Source organism: Echinops telfairi, unplaced genomic scaffold, assembly GCF_000313985.2.
Source record: "Echinops telfairi isolate 266 unplaced genomic scaffold, ASM31398v2 ScPeMD7_3533;HRSCAF=4204_0, whole genome shotgun sequence".
NCBI classification, from domain to species: Eukaryota; Metazoa; Chordata; class Mammalia; order Afrosoricida; family Tenrecidae; genus Echinops; species Echinops telfairi.
In genome coordinates, this window is record NW_022107431.1 from 16,425,292 (window position 1) to 16,443,804 (window position 18,513).

The 18,513-nt window shown below is 42.7% G+C and overlaps 1 protein-coding gene across 1 annotated transcript in view; it reads right to left on the reverse strand.

Annotated features, from left to right (window-relative positions):
- ESR1 (estrogen receptor 1) overlaps nt 1–18,513 on the reverse strand; it is a 360,546-nt gene that overhangs the window by 159,432 nt on the left and 182,601 nt on the right. Inside the window, exon 4 of the mRNA XM_004702110.2 lies at nt 18,096–18,431. Within this exon, the coding sequence (XP_004702167.2) occupies nt 18,096–18,431 (336 nt within the window). The remainder of the gene's footprint in view (nt 1–18,095; nt 18,432–18,513) is intronic.

The window sequence follows — 18,513 nt, forward strand, 5'->3', positions numbered from 1 at the left end:
AGCCAGTCAGGGTGCAGTATAGCACCAATGAAACATACACCTATCCTCTAGTTCTTTAATGCTTCCCTCCATCATCCACCAACTATCCTGATCCCAAACCTACCTTACAATTCTGACTAGACCAGAGGATGTATGCTGGTACAGATTGAGCTTGAACCACCGGGAATCCGGGACAGATAAACCCCTCAGGACCAATAATGAGAGTAGAGATACCAGGAGCACAAGAGGAAGGTGGAGGGAAGAGGGGGAACCGATCACAGTGATCTGCATATAACCCCCTCCCTGGGGATGGACAACAGAAAAGTGGGTGAAGGGAGACATCAGACAGTGTAAGACATGAAAATATAATAATTTATAAATTATCAAGGGTTCATGAGGGAGGAAGGGTGAGGGAAGAAGGGGAGAAAAATGAGGAGCTGATACCAAGGGCTCAAGTAGAAAGAAAATGTTTTGAGAATGATGAGGGCAACAAATGTACAAATGTGCTTGGCACAATGGATGTATGTATGGATTGTGTTAAGAGTTGTATGAGTCCCCAATAAAATGATTAAAAGAAACTGGGAATCAGAAATATGTAGACTGAATTGGTATTTTATTATCATGTGCCAGGAGGTCAACAAATACTTAATGTGCACCTATATATCCCGGACACTGTAGGAGTTACTGGTGTCCAGGCATTAAACAGAACAGATCCGAGTGTCCGCCCTCATGAAATTTACATTCTAGTGGTTCTAGTGATTATAAGAATTTCAAAACATAGTTTGCATATGTAGAAGGCACACCCTGTGCTCAACAACTGAGTAGAGGCCATCACCTCTCTGTGTAGAACTTTCACAGTGTTCAGTATTCAAACAGAGTGGGGGATATCATCTCTACACTGAAAACTCACAAGGTGATATCGAGTCCAGAGTCGCTCCTAAACCTCAGACATCACCGCTTTTATCTAATGAACAGCTCAAAGGGAGCACAGCCGAATCTCAAGCTGATGTTTTCCAATGTCAGACTTCTAAAAGGCAGCAGATGACATTAATTATCAGAAAAAAAATGATCCTTTGCACGTGAGAAAAAAGGAAATGGTTCTGGGTGTAATGGATTGTGGGTGCAAACATGTTCTGTGGCAGTCCTAAGCCCTGAACCTGTTACGCTGGCTTCATTTGGAAATGTTGCTGTTACATGCATGAGGACAAAACAGAGTAGGCTGATTCCTAATTCAAGATACTTCTAAGTAGCGTCCTCCAGAAACAGTAACATAGATACATGCACATACATAGAAGGAGGAGATCACGTGAGTTAACATCTCGGGCCAAGGAATACCAAGGAATGCCCAAAGTTACCAACAAAGAAGGCCCTCCTGGAACCGATGACTTTATTTGGATTTCCAGTCCCCTAAACTCACGAACAACAAGTATCAGTTCTTTAAAGGCATCTGCCTCTTTGTGGCGGTTTTATTATAGCAGAACAAAGACACTAGGGAATCAAAAAATCTTAAATGCTGTAATGTTTTCTGGTTATTCAAAGCTCAACACTATGTGACAAAGTCGTATCCCTCACTATTTAATTTCTTCCACTCTATGCTGCTACAGTTTTCTTCATGAGGAGATGGCAGGAAAGAATGCCAGGTTACCTCAGAGCTGTGGTGGGTTTGGTTCCAGATCACTGGATCAAAGGGAATGGCCTCATAAATGGAGTCACGCAAATGTTTGGGTTTCCCAGTGCATATAAGAGTCGGTCTATGGAGCCTGTCCACTGGTACAGATAAGATCTCACGACACACGGAACCCAGGTCAGATAATCCCTCAGGAACAGAAATCGGAGTAGTGATACCATGAGGGTAGGGGGAAGGTGGGAGGTAGAGGGGAGGAAGGGGGAACCAATCACATTGATCGACGCATCAGCACCCCGCCCGCCCCAGTGGGGAGGGGGGTGAACAACAGAAATGTGGGTGAAGAGAAACAGTGGTTTGTGTAAGATATGAAAACAAGATATGATGGCTCAGAGGACCACCACCACCACCACAGAGCCCCACCATAGGGGTATACTTCTGAGATACGTTGGAATACAGAGAATAAGAACACATGTGAGACGAGAGGGGCAGAGAGAGCCAAGAAAAGAGGCTGTGGATTGTTTTAGCCCAAGGAATTACCAAAAGAAAAGCATGAGAATAGCAGCATTTGAGCTTGCTCATGGGAAGAGAGAGGTGTGTGCTGCACCAGTGATCCCTAACAATTAAACGAGTGTGGGCTTTCACAGATGGCGGAGCAATCCTTCACTGAGGTTGATTAGTGGGTTGAGTCAAACAAAGGCGGGAGAAACAAGCCAAGTTCTACACCCAAGGAGGGGAGGGCAGGCAGGAAAAGGGACCATTTCCTGCTGGGCATTTCAGTCCGAGATGGATCACCAGTTCATACACTCAGGGGCACACCTCGCAGTGCACACTGCTGCTCTGGCCAAGGATATCCCAGTCTCCCAGTTTCCCAGATCTGACCCACTCTCCCTGCCCACATCCCAGGTTGCACAACAGCATCTCCTGGAGATGCACAGACTGTCCAATTTTATCCAGAAACAGAACAAGAGAGAGCGATAGAGTCCTGTTCCACAGCAGTGACGTGTTCAGTTGCTAATGGGAAAGCGGGTGGCCCAAACCCACCATCCATTCCACAGGGAATGATGTGGCAGTCTGCTTCCACACTAATCACAGCCTTGGGAACCCTGTGGGGGAATTACACTCAATCACTCTGGGTCTCCAGGAATCACAATGAACTCAAGAGCAAATGGTTGGCTCTGTGTCTGGTCTACAGAATCCCAAGGTGGAGCTGTTTCTATCTGTGTATTCCATACCTTCCTTCGGCGTGCTGACTGATCTTCCTACAACATCTCTGTATTCTTACCGACAACCAAATCTCTAAGTTTGGATAAGAGATGATCTCTACATTGAGTATGTTTATTGCTTTGATATATTTTTGTCCCGTGGTTTCTGGTTCCCTTCCTCCATCTTGTGGGAGAATGATGTGCTTCCATACAGATTACACCTTGGAAACCCTCTGGGACAGTTCGACTCTGCTGTGAGTTGAAATGGTTCGGGTTTCTCTCTCTTGAATAAGGAGAGCTGCTGATACGGTTGTTAAAGCCCATGACTGTCAAACAAAGGATCATTGTTCAAGGCCACCATCAACTCTTGGGAGACACATGTGGCCGTTGGATACCATAGAGATTTATAGAACTGGAAACCCTACGGAGTAATTCTACTCTGTCATATAAGGGCACGAATCAGACTAGTTGGTAGTGAGTTTGTTTGGGGATTTTAGCTTACGTAAAGCAATATACCCCATTTTGAAAAATACAGCACCTCTGATATATTGTATGGTGAAATTTATTAAAATATTGCACATAGGATTTTGGTTAACTAGGCTAATGGTAATAATAGCTCAAAAAAATCCTCTCTGTCCTTGAGTCCATGCTGACTCATAGAGATCACATAGGGAAGGGAAGACCTGCCCGGTGAGTTTCTGAGACTGTCACTGTTACAGGAATAGAAAATCACATATTCTCCTGAGGAGCAGCTGGAGGTTCCAAACTGCTGACCTTGTGGTTCCCAGTCCAACTTGTAGTCCTTAGTCTACCAGGGCTCTCATTAGTTTTGACAGTCATATTCACCCTAAAACTTCTATCTAGTTGATAGTGGACTGTTAGTAGGAGGCAAGATTGATTTCTCTGATGTCATGCATTTTGGGCTATGCGTTTTGATGCAAATGGATACAATACTAATACTCTTTGCTTACAAATCTAAAAATCTATAAAACATGTGTGAAAGCTTTATGACCAGTGAGACCCAGTGAAGCTTCCCCTCCAACATCCACTGTGAAGGCAGGAGGATTCTGCACCACAGTTTGGGACTAGCGAGATCTACTTAGAAAAGTACCACCTATGTTTCCCTTATCTCTCTGAATTGTAAACACAATAAAGAACAATCCAATCCGATGACGTCAAGGATGCAAGAAGAAAAACATGGGTGGAAGTACATGCCGGGAAACACCTGTCAACAGCTCAAGGTCGTGCATGGTTTTTTTAATTCATAGAATGAACCTGCTAGTTTTCAAGGACACGCTTCAAATACCTGATGCAAATTTAGGCTAACCTCTTGACCAAGGAAAAGAACAAAAAGTTATGATGTGATGTACCATTCAAGGAAGAAACCCTTTAAGACCCTCCAGGGAAAACAACTGGATACCATTTTACTAGATTTGGTCCTTAGGAAATTGCCGTACCATAAACAAACACTTGCTATACCGCAAAGAAAGGCATCTTGGTGGTACTACGGATTAAGTGCTGAGCTGCTCAACCCCACCAGCCACTCCTCAGTAAAACATGAGGCTGTCTGCTTCCACCAGGATTTCTGAGGTCTTGGAAACCTTAGAGAGGATCCCTATGGGCCCAAATCGACTCAATGGCAGCGGGCTTGGTGTTCTGTACGACAAAGAAGGAGCTCTGGTGGCACCATGGGTAAGAGTGTGACAGCTAACTAACAGGTCGTCAGTTTGAAGGTTCCAGCCTGCGCCATGGGAGAAAGATGTGGCATCTGCTTTCATAAAGATTACAGCCCAGGAAACCATACGAACAATTCTACTCTGTCCTCTAGGGTCATGTTGCATCTGAACCCAGTGTCAATGGGTTCGGTTTTTTATATACTACAAAGAGATACAGTTCCCTCTAGAAGGGGGTATTGCCATCATTTTACGAAATGTCCCTTTATTTACCAACAACACTTCTACTTTTCCATACAATTTTGTTAGAAGCTCTGTTCGGTACCTCTAAGTGATAACTTCTAGACTGGGAGCCTAAGGCCACTTGTTTTTTAAAATAAATCAAGGTGAATTTTCCTCAAGAACCTTTCAACAGAGCTTGACTCTGAATCACATCAAGCAATTTACCTATAGGGAAGAATGTTCCGGAGAGAAGTGTCCCTTCAAAGTTGAGCAAACTGCACATAACAGTTTAGTAACCAAGGCAACTGATAGCAAACTCTCAGATTCCCCGCAACCAAGTGTTCTCAATCAAAAACAGTTAATGCAGTCACTTATCCTTTTGAAGATGAACAGAAAACCAAGAACCTGCAGTGACTTCAGGTGAGATTAGACAATGAAGTATAAACAACCTGGAGGTTGTGTCTCTGTTCGATTGAAATACCATAAGCCCAAAGTAAACTTAGCACGACACTTTTTTTTTTACGAATCTTCTCTTCTTGTGCACCCGCAGGGTGAAGAGTGGATATCTATTTCCCTAATTCCCTAATGCCTATCACCTTTCCAGCTGTGGATCATCTTAAGAGAGCAAACACATGGCTACTCTAGGAAATACAGCAGGACTTAGGGAAAAGGAACGCACCGCTATGCTAGGTTGAGTCTAAGACCTTCAGGTTTGGCTCAATATTGAACTACTTGCTTGAAGCACTAGATTTCTTTTTGTACATGCGAGAGAAATATTTCACGTGTTTGAGAGCTAGAGGTGGGCTATGGAGACCAAAATAATAATAGTATCAAGAACAGCAATCTGTCAACTTGAACTACAGTGTAATATAAAGATGGTCATGTAGACCAGTGATTCACACTCTTGGATTCCCTTTACGGAAAGCAGTAGGGTAAGAGAGCGGAAGGAGTGGTAGAAATGCTCTTCCCAGCATGCATATACATAATGGTTTGTCACCCTGTGGTAGTTTGCTTGTTGCTGTGAGGCTGAAAGCAACACACCGGGGTTTCCAACCCTAGCAGGCTCTCCCACCGTGGGCAAGTTTCAGAGGGCCTCTGAGACGAAGACTAGGAAAGAGGACCTGGAGATCTACTTCTGAAAAAATAATTAGCCAGCAAAACCCTTTGGAATAGTAGCTGAGCATGGCCTAATACAGTCCTAAAAGATGAGCCCCTCAGACTGGGAAGGCATTGGAAACATGACTGGTGGGGAGAGCTGCATCTTATAAGTAGAACCAACCTTAGCGGTGTGGCTGAAGTAAAGATTTCAGGACCTTCCTTTGCTGGTGTGGCATGATTTCAATTAGAAGAAACACCTGAAACATCCAATAGCCCTCCAAATGTGGAACACAGAAATCATGGATCTAGGAAAATTGGAACCATCTGAAATGAACACTTAATGCCTAACCATCAGTACCTTTGACATTAGTGAGCTGGCTTGGACTGGGAATGGCCATTTTGAACCAGTCAAACGAATGGCCTGTTATGCCGAGACTGAAAACCCAAAGGGGGAATGCCATCACATTCATTGTCAAAAAGAACATTTCAAGATTTTTCCAGAAGTGCAATACTGCCAGAGGCAGGATAATAGCCTTATGCCTACCAGGGAGCCCGTTAAAATGAATATTATCCCAAGTTTTCACCAGCAGTGCCCAAGCTGAAGAAACTGAAGATCCTTGCCAACTTCTGCAGTCTGAAATTGATTAAACATGAAATCAAGATGCATTGTGACAATGACTGGGGACCAAACTGAGAAAGCTGGAAATAAGCATCAATAGCAGGGAAATAAGACTTCGGTGACAGAAACAATGCTGAAGATGACATGATAGAATTTTACCGCAAGGATGGCGAAACAGATGCTAATAAGATGGAAGTTCGAGCTGAAGCCAGCAAAAACTAAACCAAGCCCAAAGGCACTCATTATGGGCAAAATATTGAATGACAGAAGACGTGCCAAAAGAAAGGAGATTGAATACAGTCACTCTACCAAAGAGCATTGGTCAACATTCAACCCTCTCAAAAGGTAGCATATGATGGAGAACCAGTGATATCAACGAAAGAAGTGCAACCTGGATTGAAGGAAACGATGAAAACCCAGCCTCCAGGAATTGATGGAATACCGATTGAGGTGCTTCAACAAATGGATGTAACATTGGAAATGCTCATTTGTCTATGCCAACAGCTACCTGGAGAGCTAACTGGAAGAGATCCATTTTCGTGTGCATTCTAAAGAAAGATGCAGAAATTATGGAGCAATATCATTAATAGCACATGGAAGTACAATTTTGCTGGCGATAATACAAAAACAGCTGCAGCGGTATAGGAAAATGCCAGAAATTCAACTTAGATTTAGAAAGAGGATGGGAAATGAGGGGTATCACTGATGTCAGTTATAACTTGGCTGACAGCAGAGACCACCAAGAGGATGCTAGTATCTGTGTTTTACTGGCTATCCAAAGACATTTGATTGTATGAATCATAGCAATTATGAACATCATTGCAGAGAATAGAAATCCCAGAATACCTAATTGTGCTCAGCAGGACATGACAAAGAGGCAGTTTTTTTCTTTTCTTTTTGCCCCCATCCTTTTATTGGGGGCTCTTACAACTTATCACAATCCATCCATCCATCCATTGTGTCAAGCACATTTGTACACATGTTGCCATCATCATTTTCAAAACAGTTTCTTTCTACATAAAGAGGCAGTTCTTTGAACAGAATGAACTACATAGTTTTAAGTCAGGAAAGGTGTGCAACAAGGTTGTATATTTCACCATCCATATTCAATTTGTGTGCTGAGTACATCACCTGAGAAGCTGGACATAAGATACGAAGAACATGGCATCAGGATTAGAGGAAGACTCATTAACAAGCTGCAAAAGAGTATTTAAAACACTTACTGAGGAACATTAAAAATGATGGCCTTCAGTATGCACGACACCTCAACCTAATGGAAATAAAATCATCCCAACTAGACTGCCACTCTGCCTCCCAGGAAGCAGCTGGTGGTTTCTAACTGCCAACCTTTAGGTTACAGGCAAAGTACTTCAATCCCTGAGCCACTGGAGCTCCTCGGGTATATGCAAGGATGTATATTATGTGTTGGTGTTGGTAGGTGACATTGAGTCAATTCTGACTCCTACAACGGAAGCAAATGCTGCCTGTCCCTGTGTCATCTCACGATTGTGGTTAAGCTAGATCCCTCGTTGCAACCACTGCATCCGTCCATCTGCTTGAGAGTCTGATCCTTGCACTTCGGGCTAGTTACATTAAAATGCATTGTATTTAAATGTCATAAAAAGAAAGTATTCAAGGAGCAGGTGAAAACATTCTTTTGTAGGTTAAATGAAAAAAAAAACTGAAAAAAAAAACCACAACAACAGGCTATTTTCCGGGTAGATTCAGAGAACTCAGAAAGTTCTAAATCAACTTCAAAGTCAGAAGTTCAGTGAACCACTTAGTGGACAGAGCAGAGAAAATTCCAGAGTAAATGATTAACCAGCCTCTACTAGACCAGTCAAGCATTACTCTTTAAATCAATAGCTCCTTATTTGCTTGGCCTTCAAAATGCAATCCCTTTCTATTTTTGAATATACTTCTATAGTAATTCAATAGCACATTGAATTCATTGAATACTAACTCACTAGCCTATCATTCTAGTCCATAAAAACGAGTTAGCTAATAAGAACTGATGTCCTCCAGGCCAAATGCCCCTGGAAGGAGCAAAGCCCACAGTCAAAGACCCCACACTCACTACATTCAAGATAAGTGGAAAGACTTAGGGCCCCATTCCAGACTCCTTGAACCAGACGCTGGAAGACAGTGAGGCTAACAGGCCCAGATAGGCCATTTGTGCTAAGTATCTCTCAAGATATTAATGATGGAGTTCTTTGGTGGCATAAACACTTAAATCCTTGATTGGCAACTGGAAGGTAGCCTTACTGCCATCGAGTCGATTCTGACCTATAACAGCCCTTTGGGCATAGTAAAACTGCATCTGGGAGTTGCTAAGATTTTAACTCTTTTTTTTTTTTGGGGGGGGGGACCATTTTATTGGGACATAATCTATATATCATACAATTCAATAGCTCAGTCATATCAAAAAGAGTTGTACAATTGTTACCACAATCAATTTTAGGATGCTTTCTTTTTCTTGTACTCCTTGTTATTAAGCTCCCCATTCCCTCCCACCCCCCACCCCCCAACTTCCCCTATCACCACCCCACCCCACAAGAAATCATTAATCCAGTTACTGTCACTATACATTCACCCATCCTGGATTTCATGTACCATAAAACAGAAAATCAATGAAAAAGAATGAAAAAACCTAATGACAATAACAAAATAAAATAAAACAGTTGAAAAACTACCAGAAAATGATAAAAAAAAAATTAGAACAACTTTGATTGTAACTCTTTACAGGAATAGAAAACCTCATCTTTCTCCTGAGGAGCAGCTGGTGGTTTCGAACTGCCGACCTTGTAGTTAGCAGTCCTATGAGTAAGGCAGATGGCTCAAACTCTTCAGAGGTGCTATGGAAGATAGGCCAGGATATCTGCTTCTGAAAGGGCTCTCACTGCCACAAGTCAATGCTGACTCATAGTGACACCCCATCCCCACCCCTACCCCCATCCCCACCCCCACCCCCATAAGTGTCCCGAGACTGTGGTTGTTTACAAAACATAGAAAGCCTGGTCTTCCCATGGAGCTGCTGGTGGTTTCAAACTGCTGGCCAAGCAGATAGCAAGTCAATGCCTTGTAAACCCTATGGGGCAGCTCCACTCTGCCCATGTGGGGCTGCCATGAATTCAGAATTGCAAGCTATCAACAAACAACACAGCAACAATTGAGGTTCAATGGCAGAAGAGGCTAACAAACATTTATGGGGTTCCAAGTTCCATGTGAAAGAAAGATCACGTAGCAACTTTCCCGGGTCACATCCGTGACTTTCCCAGGACTGCTTTGGAAATGAAAATCCTGCCCCGAAGTTCTGCATTGTTGAGCCCGGAGCTGATGTCATCATTCACACTAGGCTATATTGAACTCACTCGTTCATAGAAAAAGTGCAACTTCTTGAAGCCCCCTGGTAGAAGGATCACAAAATCAAAGCCACAAATCCTATCCTTAGTCCCACCCTGTGTGGTGTTAGCAGTCATCCTAAACCAGTCTGAGAACAGGGGCTGCTGGCTTGATTTAAGGCTGAGATGGAGAGTCCTGGGTAGGCTTGCCAAGTCTCTGTGACTCCTCCACCACCTCCCAGAAGAGAATGTGTTCCTTAAAGATGCTTCCAATTCCCAAATGGAGGTATTGGGTCCTCTCCCTGTCCCCTCATCCCAACTCATTTTCTGTTTTAAATTACACTCACTAAGTGAAATTCACTCGATGATAGTCACCTGAGCCTTGGAAAGTTTTGAGCACATACGCTCTGGACTGTCCTGTGGCTGACTCTGCCCCTCACAAAAGAACGGTGAGGAAGGACGTCTCACAGAGGCGGCTGCCCCCAAGGTGCCAAAACAGCAATAGACTCTGAAGGCAGGTAGGAAGGAAGAATTCTGCAGCCCTCAAGAGAGGCTCGAGTTTATTGGAAGACCGGACCCAGAGATTTCATAAAACTGGGCATTTCCAACCTCCCCTTTCATTTGGTTGTTTACTGATCTATTCATTCAACAAGCATGTCCAGAGTTGAGTTCAATGCTTATGAATCTTAATGACGAGGTGAGTGTTATAAGCAGGAAGTTAATTATTGAATTCCTAGGGAACACTGGGGCAGAGTGGTACGGAGCCCTGGTGTGGCTCAGATGGCCACACACCCTCTGATATAACACAAGAAACCTGAACTTGGGGCTAGGGCACCCATATCTGGACAAGTGAATTCTCTACCCCTGGGACCAACTCTAAGGATCTCCAGTGGTGTGGTGGGTTAGACATTTGTCTGCTAACTAGAAGATTAGCAGCTTGAACCCATCAGCTGTTCCTCAGACGGAAGATGAGGCTTTCTAGTCCTGTAATGATTTCCAGTCTCAGAAACCCATGGGGACAGTTCTACCCTGTCCTACAGAGTTACTGTGAGTTGGAAACTACTTGATGGCCGTGAATTTTTGGTTTGGGTACCAAGCTTAAGCCCCCAAAAAAGGATCCCTAGGGAAGGACAAACCAATCTGTCTTGGAAGAAGTATGACCAGAATGCTTCTTAGAGGCAAGGATGACAAGACTTCGTCTCAAGAACTTTGGACATGTTGTCAGTCCCTAGAGAAGGGCATCATGCTGAGAAAGGAGAGGACCAGCGAAAAAGAGGAAAACCCTCAAGGAGATGGATTGAAGCAGTGGCTGCAACAATGGGCTCAACCATAAGAACAATGATGAGGCGGCGTGAGACCAGGCAGTGCCTCACTGTGCTGTACACAGGGTCACGATGAGTCAGAACAACAACAACAAGGTGAAATGGTGGGGAATTGGGACCAGAAAGGAGAGGAGACTCCTTCAGTGTGGGGTCCACAAGGATTCAGCAGGAAAGGAGAGCTCACCCCTAAAAAGAATGAGGAAGTGGTTAAAGAAGAATGGTTCCCATGAAATGAAGTTTTGCTAGTTGCTGGCCCTTTAAACCCCAATCCTGGGTCAGCACCCTCTGCAAACCCTCCCCAACCAGTAACCAAAGTGGATGAGGTGTCTGGAGGGTGGGGGAGAGAAGAGGTATCTGTATCTCTCCATGACTATCAGACCATAAAGTGTTCAGGGCCCTATCGTTATTCAAATACTCATTAACCGTATGGAACTTGAACGCAAAGTTGAAGTATCAAATTACACTTGAAGTATGTGAAATTAGAGTGAATTTGAGAACGTTTCATTGTTCATAAAGTAACAGCTTGTTTCCGTGGTCCAAATTCCTAGATGGAACGTCAGCTGGACTCCATGAAGGCTGAGGCTAAGACTCAATATACAATGGAGCAGGCTGGAGCCATTCAAAATACAACAACTTCCGCCATCATAGTTTGTTTTTGTTGTTGTTGCTGTTGTTGTTTTCTTTGGGGCACTGGCGAATCTCTGAGTGCTAGTCCTGAACTATTTCTTGAAAGGACGTCGGGTAGCACTTGAGCTACTTCTAAAGGCATTACCAGAAGGACGAAAATTGCACTGGGGAGAAAAGCCCCGGAAAGCAGCAGAGGGAGGTTCCTCGCAGGACAGCAGTGCGCCTGCTCCTTCACTCCGGGAGGGCAGCACGGCCGTCCTACAGGAGCTTCCTTGGGAAATATTGCCCCCTCTACCCCACAGCCCTGATCTTGCCCCTTAGACATTGTTGTGTCCCCCAAACGCAGAAACATTCCCAATCAAACAGTGTTGTGTCTTTTCAGGATGTCAACAAGGCTGTGCTGACATGTAAATTGATGGGCACAGAATTCTTCAAAGTAGGAGTAGAGAGATGGAAACCTTGCCTTCAGAAGGATATACATCTAGATGTAGGATATGCAAAGAAACAACTGATTCGCATGTTGATATCTCTGCTTAAAAAAGGTTTCTGTGATTTCATAGCAATTCTTTTTTATTTCCCCAAACTCACTGTTATTGAATAGATCCTCCCAGTGAATTTCCAAAACCGAAACTTTTTCAGGAGTAGAAAGCTTCATCTTTCTTCTAGTGGTTTAGAACCTTGCAGTGAGTAACCCAACATGTAACCACTACACCACCAGGGCACCTCTTAATTTTTACTTACCCTGCTATTTGGTCAAATGCATTAGATTGGAGTCAATTCCTAAATTCTGCCCTGTTTAGTAGCCTCTTGGGTTGTTCTTGTCATTAGGTGCTATCAAGTCAGTTGTGATTCACAGCCAGCAACTCCATGTAGAGCCAAAGACAACACTATCCAGTCCCATGCCACCCCAACAACTTTAAACTTCAAAGAAGCCTCATTTCTCCCTCAGAAACGATGTTTGGCTTGAACCACTGACCTTTCAGTTAGCTGTCCAACACTTAACCCACTATACCACCACGAGTATGCAAATGTCCTATACAGGTCTTTGTATCACATGCAAGCAAAAACTGGGTAGGGAAAAGGGAAGACAGATGAATTCATACAGTCAAACTTTAGTGTTGTTGAAGAATATCAAATAGAATACCAGGGGCAGGGGGGAAGACTTAGTATTAGAAAAAAATACAGCTAGAATATTCCTTCAACTCACTTGCTTTGGACATGTGCTTGAGAAAGACCAGTGGCAATAAAAGGATATCATGTATAGGCCAGTTGGTGTAGGTGCCGTCAAGCAGGCTCGAACCCATAGTGACCCTCTCTCTGCACAACAGAACGAAATGCTGCCCGGTCCTGTGTCATCCTCACAATTGTTCTTACGTTTGAGGCCATTGTGTGCATCCGTGTCGTTGAGGACCTTCCATTTTTTCCGACCCTTCCACTTGGCCATGCAGTATGTCTTTCTCCAGGAATTGGTCTTTCCTGGCAACATGTCCAATGTAGAGGGTCGATAAAAATAAAGACACCCTCAACAAGAAGGATCAACACAAGGTCTGCAACAATTGACTCAAACATGCCAAGAATCAGGAAGATTCCACAGAACTAAGCAAAATTTCATTGTGCACTACTTTGGGTCATCATGAATGGACCCCAACTCTAGAGCAATGAACAACTAACTGAAAACAATAAAAGGCAACTCGAACTGGCTTTGTTGATACTCTTCTTTATAAATGATTTTTTTTTTCTCTTTTGAAATCAACATTATTCTTCTCCAGGGCCACTGATGGCGTAATGGTTACACGGTGAACTCCTAAAAATTAAGTCAGCAGTCCCAAACCATGAGCCAGCTCCTCTGGAAAAAATAGAGGCTTTCTAAGACTGTGAAGAGTTCCAGTACTGGAAGCTCCACAGGGCAGTTCTACCTTCTCCTACAGGGTTGCTATGAGTCAGAATCGACTCAACGGCAGGGAGTTTGATTTTGAATTATTATTCACCTGCTATAACATACATAGAAATCTGGTGGCGTAGATGGTTATGCTACCAACCATAAGGTCAGCAATTTGAACCCATCAGCCACTCTACAAGAAAAAGATGAGGCTTTTTTTTTTAAATCATTTTATTTGGGGCTCATACAACTCATCACAATCCATCCATCCATCCATTGTGTCCAGCACATTTATATATTTGTTGCCATCATCATTCTCAAAACATTTGCTTTCTACTTGAGCCCTTGGTATCAACTCCTCATTTTCTCTCTCCCTCCACCGCCTTTCCTCCTTCATGAACCCTTGATAATTAATAAATTATTATTCTTTTTTCATGTCTTACATTCTCCAATGTCTCCCTTCACCCACTTTTCTGTTGTCTGTCCCCCAGAGAGGGGGTTATATGTAGATCATTGTGATTGGCACCCCTTTCTCCCCCACCTTCTCCTTCCCCTCCTGGTATCGCTACTCTCACTATTGGTCCAGAGGGGGTTATCTGTCCTGGATTCCCTGTGTTTCAAGCTCTGTACCAGTGTACATCCTCTGATCTAGCTGGAATTGTAAGGTAGAACTGGGATCATGATAGTGGAGGCGGGGTGGGGAGCATTAAAGAACCAGAGAAAAGTTGTATGTTTCACTGGTGCTATACTGCACCCTGACTGGCTTGTCTTCTCCCTGTAACCCTTCTGTAAGGGGATGTCCAGTTGCCTACAGATGGGCTTTGGGTGTTAACAAACCCAGGGACAAGGGAACAGCAAATGATCCAAAATCAATGGCAAGGTGGGTGTAGGAGGGCTGGTAGGGCTTGATCAAGGGCAATGTAACTGAAAGGAATTCCTGAAACCCAAATAAAGGCTGAACATGATAGTGGGACAAGAGGAAAGTAAAAGGAAATAGAGGAAAAAGCTAGGTGGCAAAGGGTACTTATAGGGGTCTAAATACAGGCATGTACATATGTAAATATATTTATAGATGACAATGGGGTAATAGATATATGTGCAAATATTTATAGGTTTAGTATTAAGATAGCAGATGGACATTGGGCCTCCACTCAAGTACTCCCTCAATGCAAGAACACTTTGTTCTATTAAACTGACACTCCATGATGCTCACCTTTCCGACTTGATCACTGAAGACAAAGTGGGTACATAAGCAAATGTGGTGAAGAAAGCTGATGGTACCTGGCTACCAAAAGATATAGCATCTGGGATCTTAAAGGTTTGAAGATAAACAAGCAGCCACCTAGCTCAGAAGTAACCAATCCCACATGGAAGAAGCACACCAGCCTGTGTGACCATGAGCTGTCAAAGGGATCATGTATCAGGCATCAAAGAACAAAAAATCACATCATTGTGAATGAGGGGGAGTGCGGGGTGGGGACCCAAAGCCCAGGCAAGATTAGGCAAGATTAGGCTCTTTGTGCCTAGAACTCTAGAACTGTTCGATTCTACCTTATTGGATTACTAGGAGTTGCAACTGACTTGATAGCCGTGAGTATTACAACATAAATGCAATGTTGTTCATATTAGATTTTCAATATGCTCTGCTTTTTAAGGAACAGATGGCATTTGGATATATAAAAGCTTTCCAAAATGTGGATTTGTCAACTTTTCTGAAAAGCTTGACAATCATCTTCAGAGTTTTCCCAAAAGACGTTTTCCTTTTCTCATTTTTCATCTCTTTTAAACCAGTGGCTATTTTTATTTTTATGATCTTTGGAACAAGTAGCCTTTTGATTTACAACAGCTGTATTCCGATGATACACACATGTTTTATTTTTGTGTTTATAATGTATTTGTTTTTAATCATCCAGTAACAAGATATAATTTTGGCCCAAAGATTCTGAGAATCATTCGGGTCTTTTCAATGAACATACTCAAGTTATAGAGTAGCTTGGCTCCACATCTCATTACCATAAATTTGTTTCATTTGAGTTCCAACAAAGATAATTGTTACGCATGGGTATAATATTTTCCATCCTTGATTTCTGACCCTATTTTGCTCCTGAGTTCAGAGATGACATCCATCAATTCTTTATTCCCTGGCAATGTATTTGAACTTAATCCCTGCTAATACAACTACTCTTCAAATGTATGTAAGTATAAAGAAGTCAGGATTTGAATCGACTGACAACTATGAAAATAAATATAGACACATTCTCAGGTTCATCAGTGCTCGTGGGCTAATGTTCCAGAGACTGCAGGAGGGAAAACAGATGCTTATAGGCAAACACAACTTCACAGGAATCAGGAAACAGTGCTCATGAACATGGCCATACATTATTTGTTTAGTTTCTTTTCCCAAAGGATTTATTTAAAAGCCGATAATAGATTAAAAGATAAGAATAAGATCTTGGGCCACTTTGCCTTATTCCAATTATCACATTCCAATGCTGGTGCACCATGGACCTACTCTAAACAAGGAAGCTAAAATATGCACATGCTCAATACAATGGTGACAATTGAAGATGATCAGAAGTTAATGGCTGTCGACCAGATTAATGCTGGAAACCCAAATTTGCCTAATCATCCCCATACTGCCTTGCAGGCAAATCTCAACCACCCAAATAAGAATGCACTATCAAATTCAGGTCACCACATGGTTGGTTCCTGATTCAAATAATTACATGTTAAGATGTTGTTATGTACACAACAATGGGCTCAAGAATAGGGATCAATGTGAGGATGCTGCAGCACCAGACGGTGCTTTGTTCTGTTGTACGTAGGGTCACTGTGGGTCGGAACCAACTTGATGGCACCTAACAACAACACATGCAAGTGTATATAATGTTTGCAAGGTAAGATATGTTCACTTGGCCTAGAATACATTAGTGACCCATGAAATAATTTAAATTGAAAAAAAAAAACCCTCCATGCTTTACAGGTAATAATTAATTTTGTCTATTAAAATAAACCAAGGGATAATATCCAAATCTATGATTCATTGTTATTTATAAGTCTAGAACAAGGTATTGACTCTATCCTGCCTTGTTAATCAATGTTAGTAAGAATAGATAGTATGGTAGTTATGTAATTTCACATCTACTTAAAGATATATAAAAGTGTAGGGGTAGTATTCAACCTGTCAATCAGGTCATATAGCCTGATGGTGCCTCCTGGTGGGCTTGGCCTTCTCCTAAGGAAGGCACAGGGAAACTCAGCCTCTCTCTCTGCCTTCACCAGGGTCTCCCTGTTGGCTGACTCTGGTTGCTGCCAGAGCCCTGGAATGAATCCACCACCATTGGATCCACATGACTCTGCACCCACGGGCCTGTGCTCTTCCTACATTCTGCATCATTGCTTGTGACTGCATGTGGACTAGTACCGGACTTATGGATTTGAGCTAAACTGGCCTGGGATGTCTTCTTGATATATAATTACTTCTTATTATATATAAAGCTCTTTCTTACACATATATGAGAGTCTCTGTTTCTCTGTCAACCCAGCCTAACACAGATAGGTTCAGCCATGAAGCCTGCTTCCATAATAACTAGGGTTTATATTCCTAAGAAACAAGAACAACAATAAAATATTACAGAAGTAGCAAAGACCCAACTCAAAAACCAAAGCGTCACTTCAGCCATTATATCTTTCCACAGTTCCTCAGAGGCCTGAGGGGCTAATAGATAGTTCTATTGTAGCTCCCTTTCTCCTAAACAACTAAGAATAAACAAGGTCAGATAAATAATTGTCATTCAAGGAAAGAAAACTACTGTTACCCATTTCTTCCACATAAATCTTTCTAAAAGAAAATATTTCTGAGAGTGAAGTTGTTTCTTGGGGAAAAAAAAAGATTACTGAAAAAAAGTCCTGAATATTATAAGAGCTGGGTGGAGTAGAATTCTTTTGTGTGTTTAAGTTTTCTGACACTGCAAGTATATAACGTAAGATCCATTTATTATGCAGTGGCAACCTCAGTTCATATAAGTCAGTGGTTCTCAACCTTCCTAATGCTGCGACCCTTTAGTACAGTTCCTCTAGTTGGGGTGACCCACCAACCATAAATTATTTTCATTGATACTTCATAACTGTAATTTTGCTATTGTTATGAATTGGGAAACCCTTGTGAAAGGGTCATTCAACCCCTAAAGGGGTCGCAACCAACAGGTTGAGAACCACTGGTATAAGTAAATAAAATGGGCTAAAAACAACCCAATGGTGTCACAGGAAGGATTTTAATTTCTGGAAGAATGTGTATGCCCCCAAAATTAATTTCCAAGAGTATGAGAATGTGTTCACACTACAAAATTAGCCAATTCAGATGTGATCAAATAACGTCAACTACATAATATGCTATTGTTTCCCGCAATAGCATTCCTGAAGAATGCTATTCTTCCCATAGCATTCTCAGCCATGCATGAAAAGGTTTTGAGTCATACAAAGAAAGTTGGAGGTCACTTTTCTTACCTGGCACCCTCTTGGCCCAGTTGATCATGTGAACCAGCTCCCTGTCTGCCAGGTTGGTCAGCAAGCCCATCATGGAAGCTTCGCTGAAGGGCCGGGTCGGATCGTACTCAGAATAGATTATGGGAGGCTCAGCCTCCAACAAGGCACTGACCATCTGATCGGCTGTCAGGGACAAGGCTGGACTGTTCTTCTTGGTGTGCTTAATCAAGAGGGGACTTGGCCAAAGGTTGGTCCCTCTCATATCTCCAGAGGGCCCCGATTCACTCCTGCCTTCCCCATCATCTCTCTGCCGCTTGTGCTTCAACATCCTCCCTCCTCTTCGATCTTTCCGAATCCCTGAGAACACAGGAAAAAGAAATTGTGTATTATTTTCTCATGCAAAATTCCACAGGAAAATTATCTGTGATGTTAATAGGCC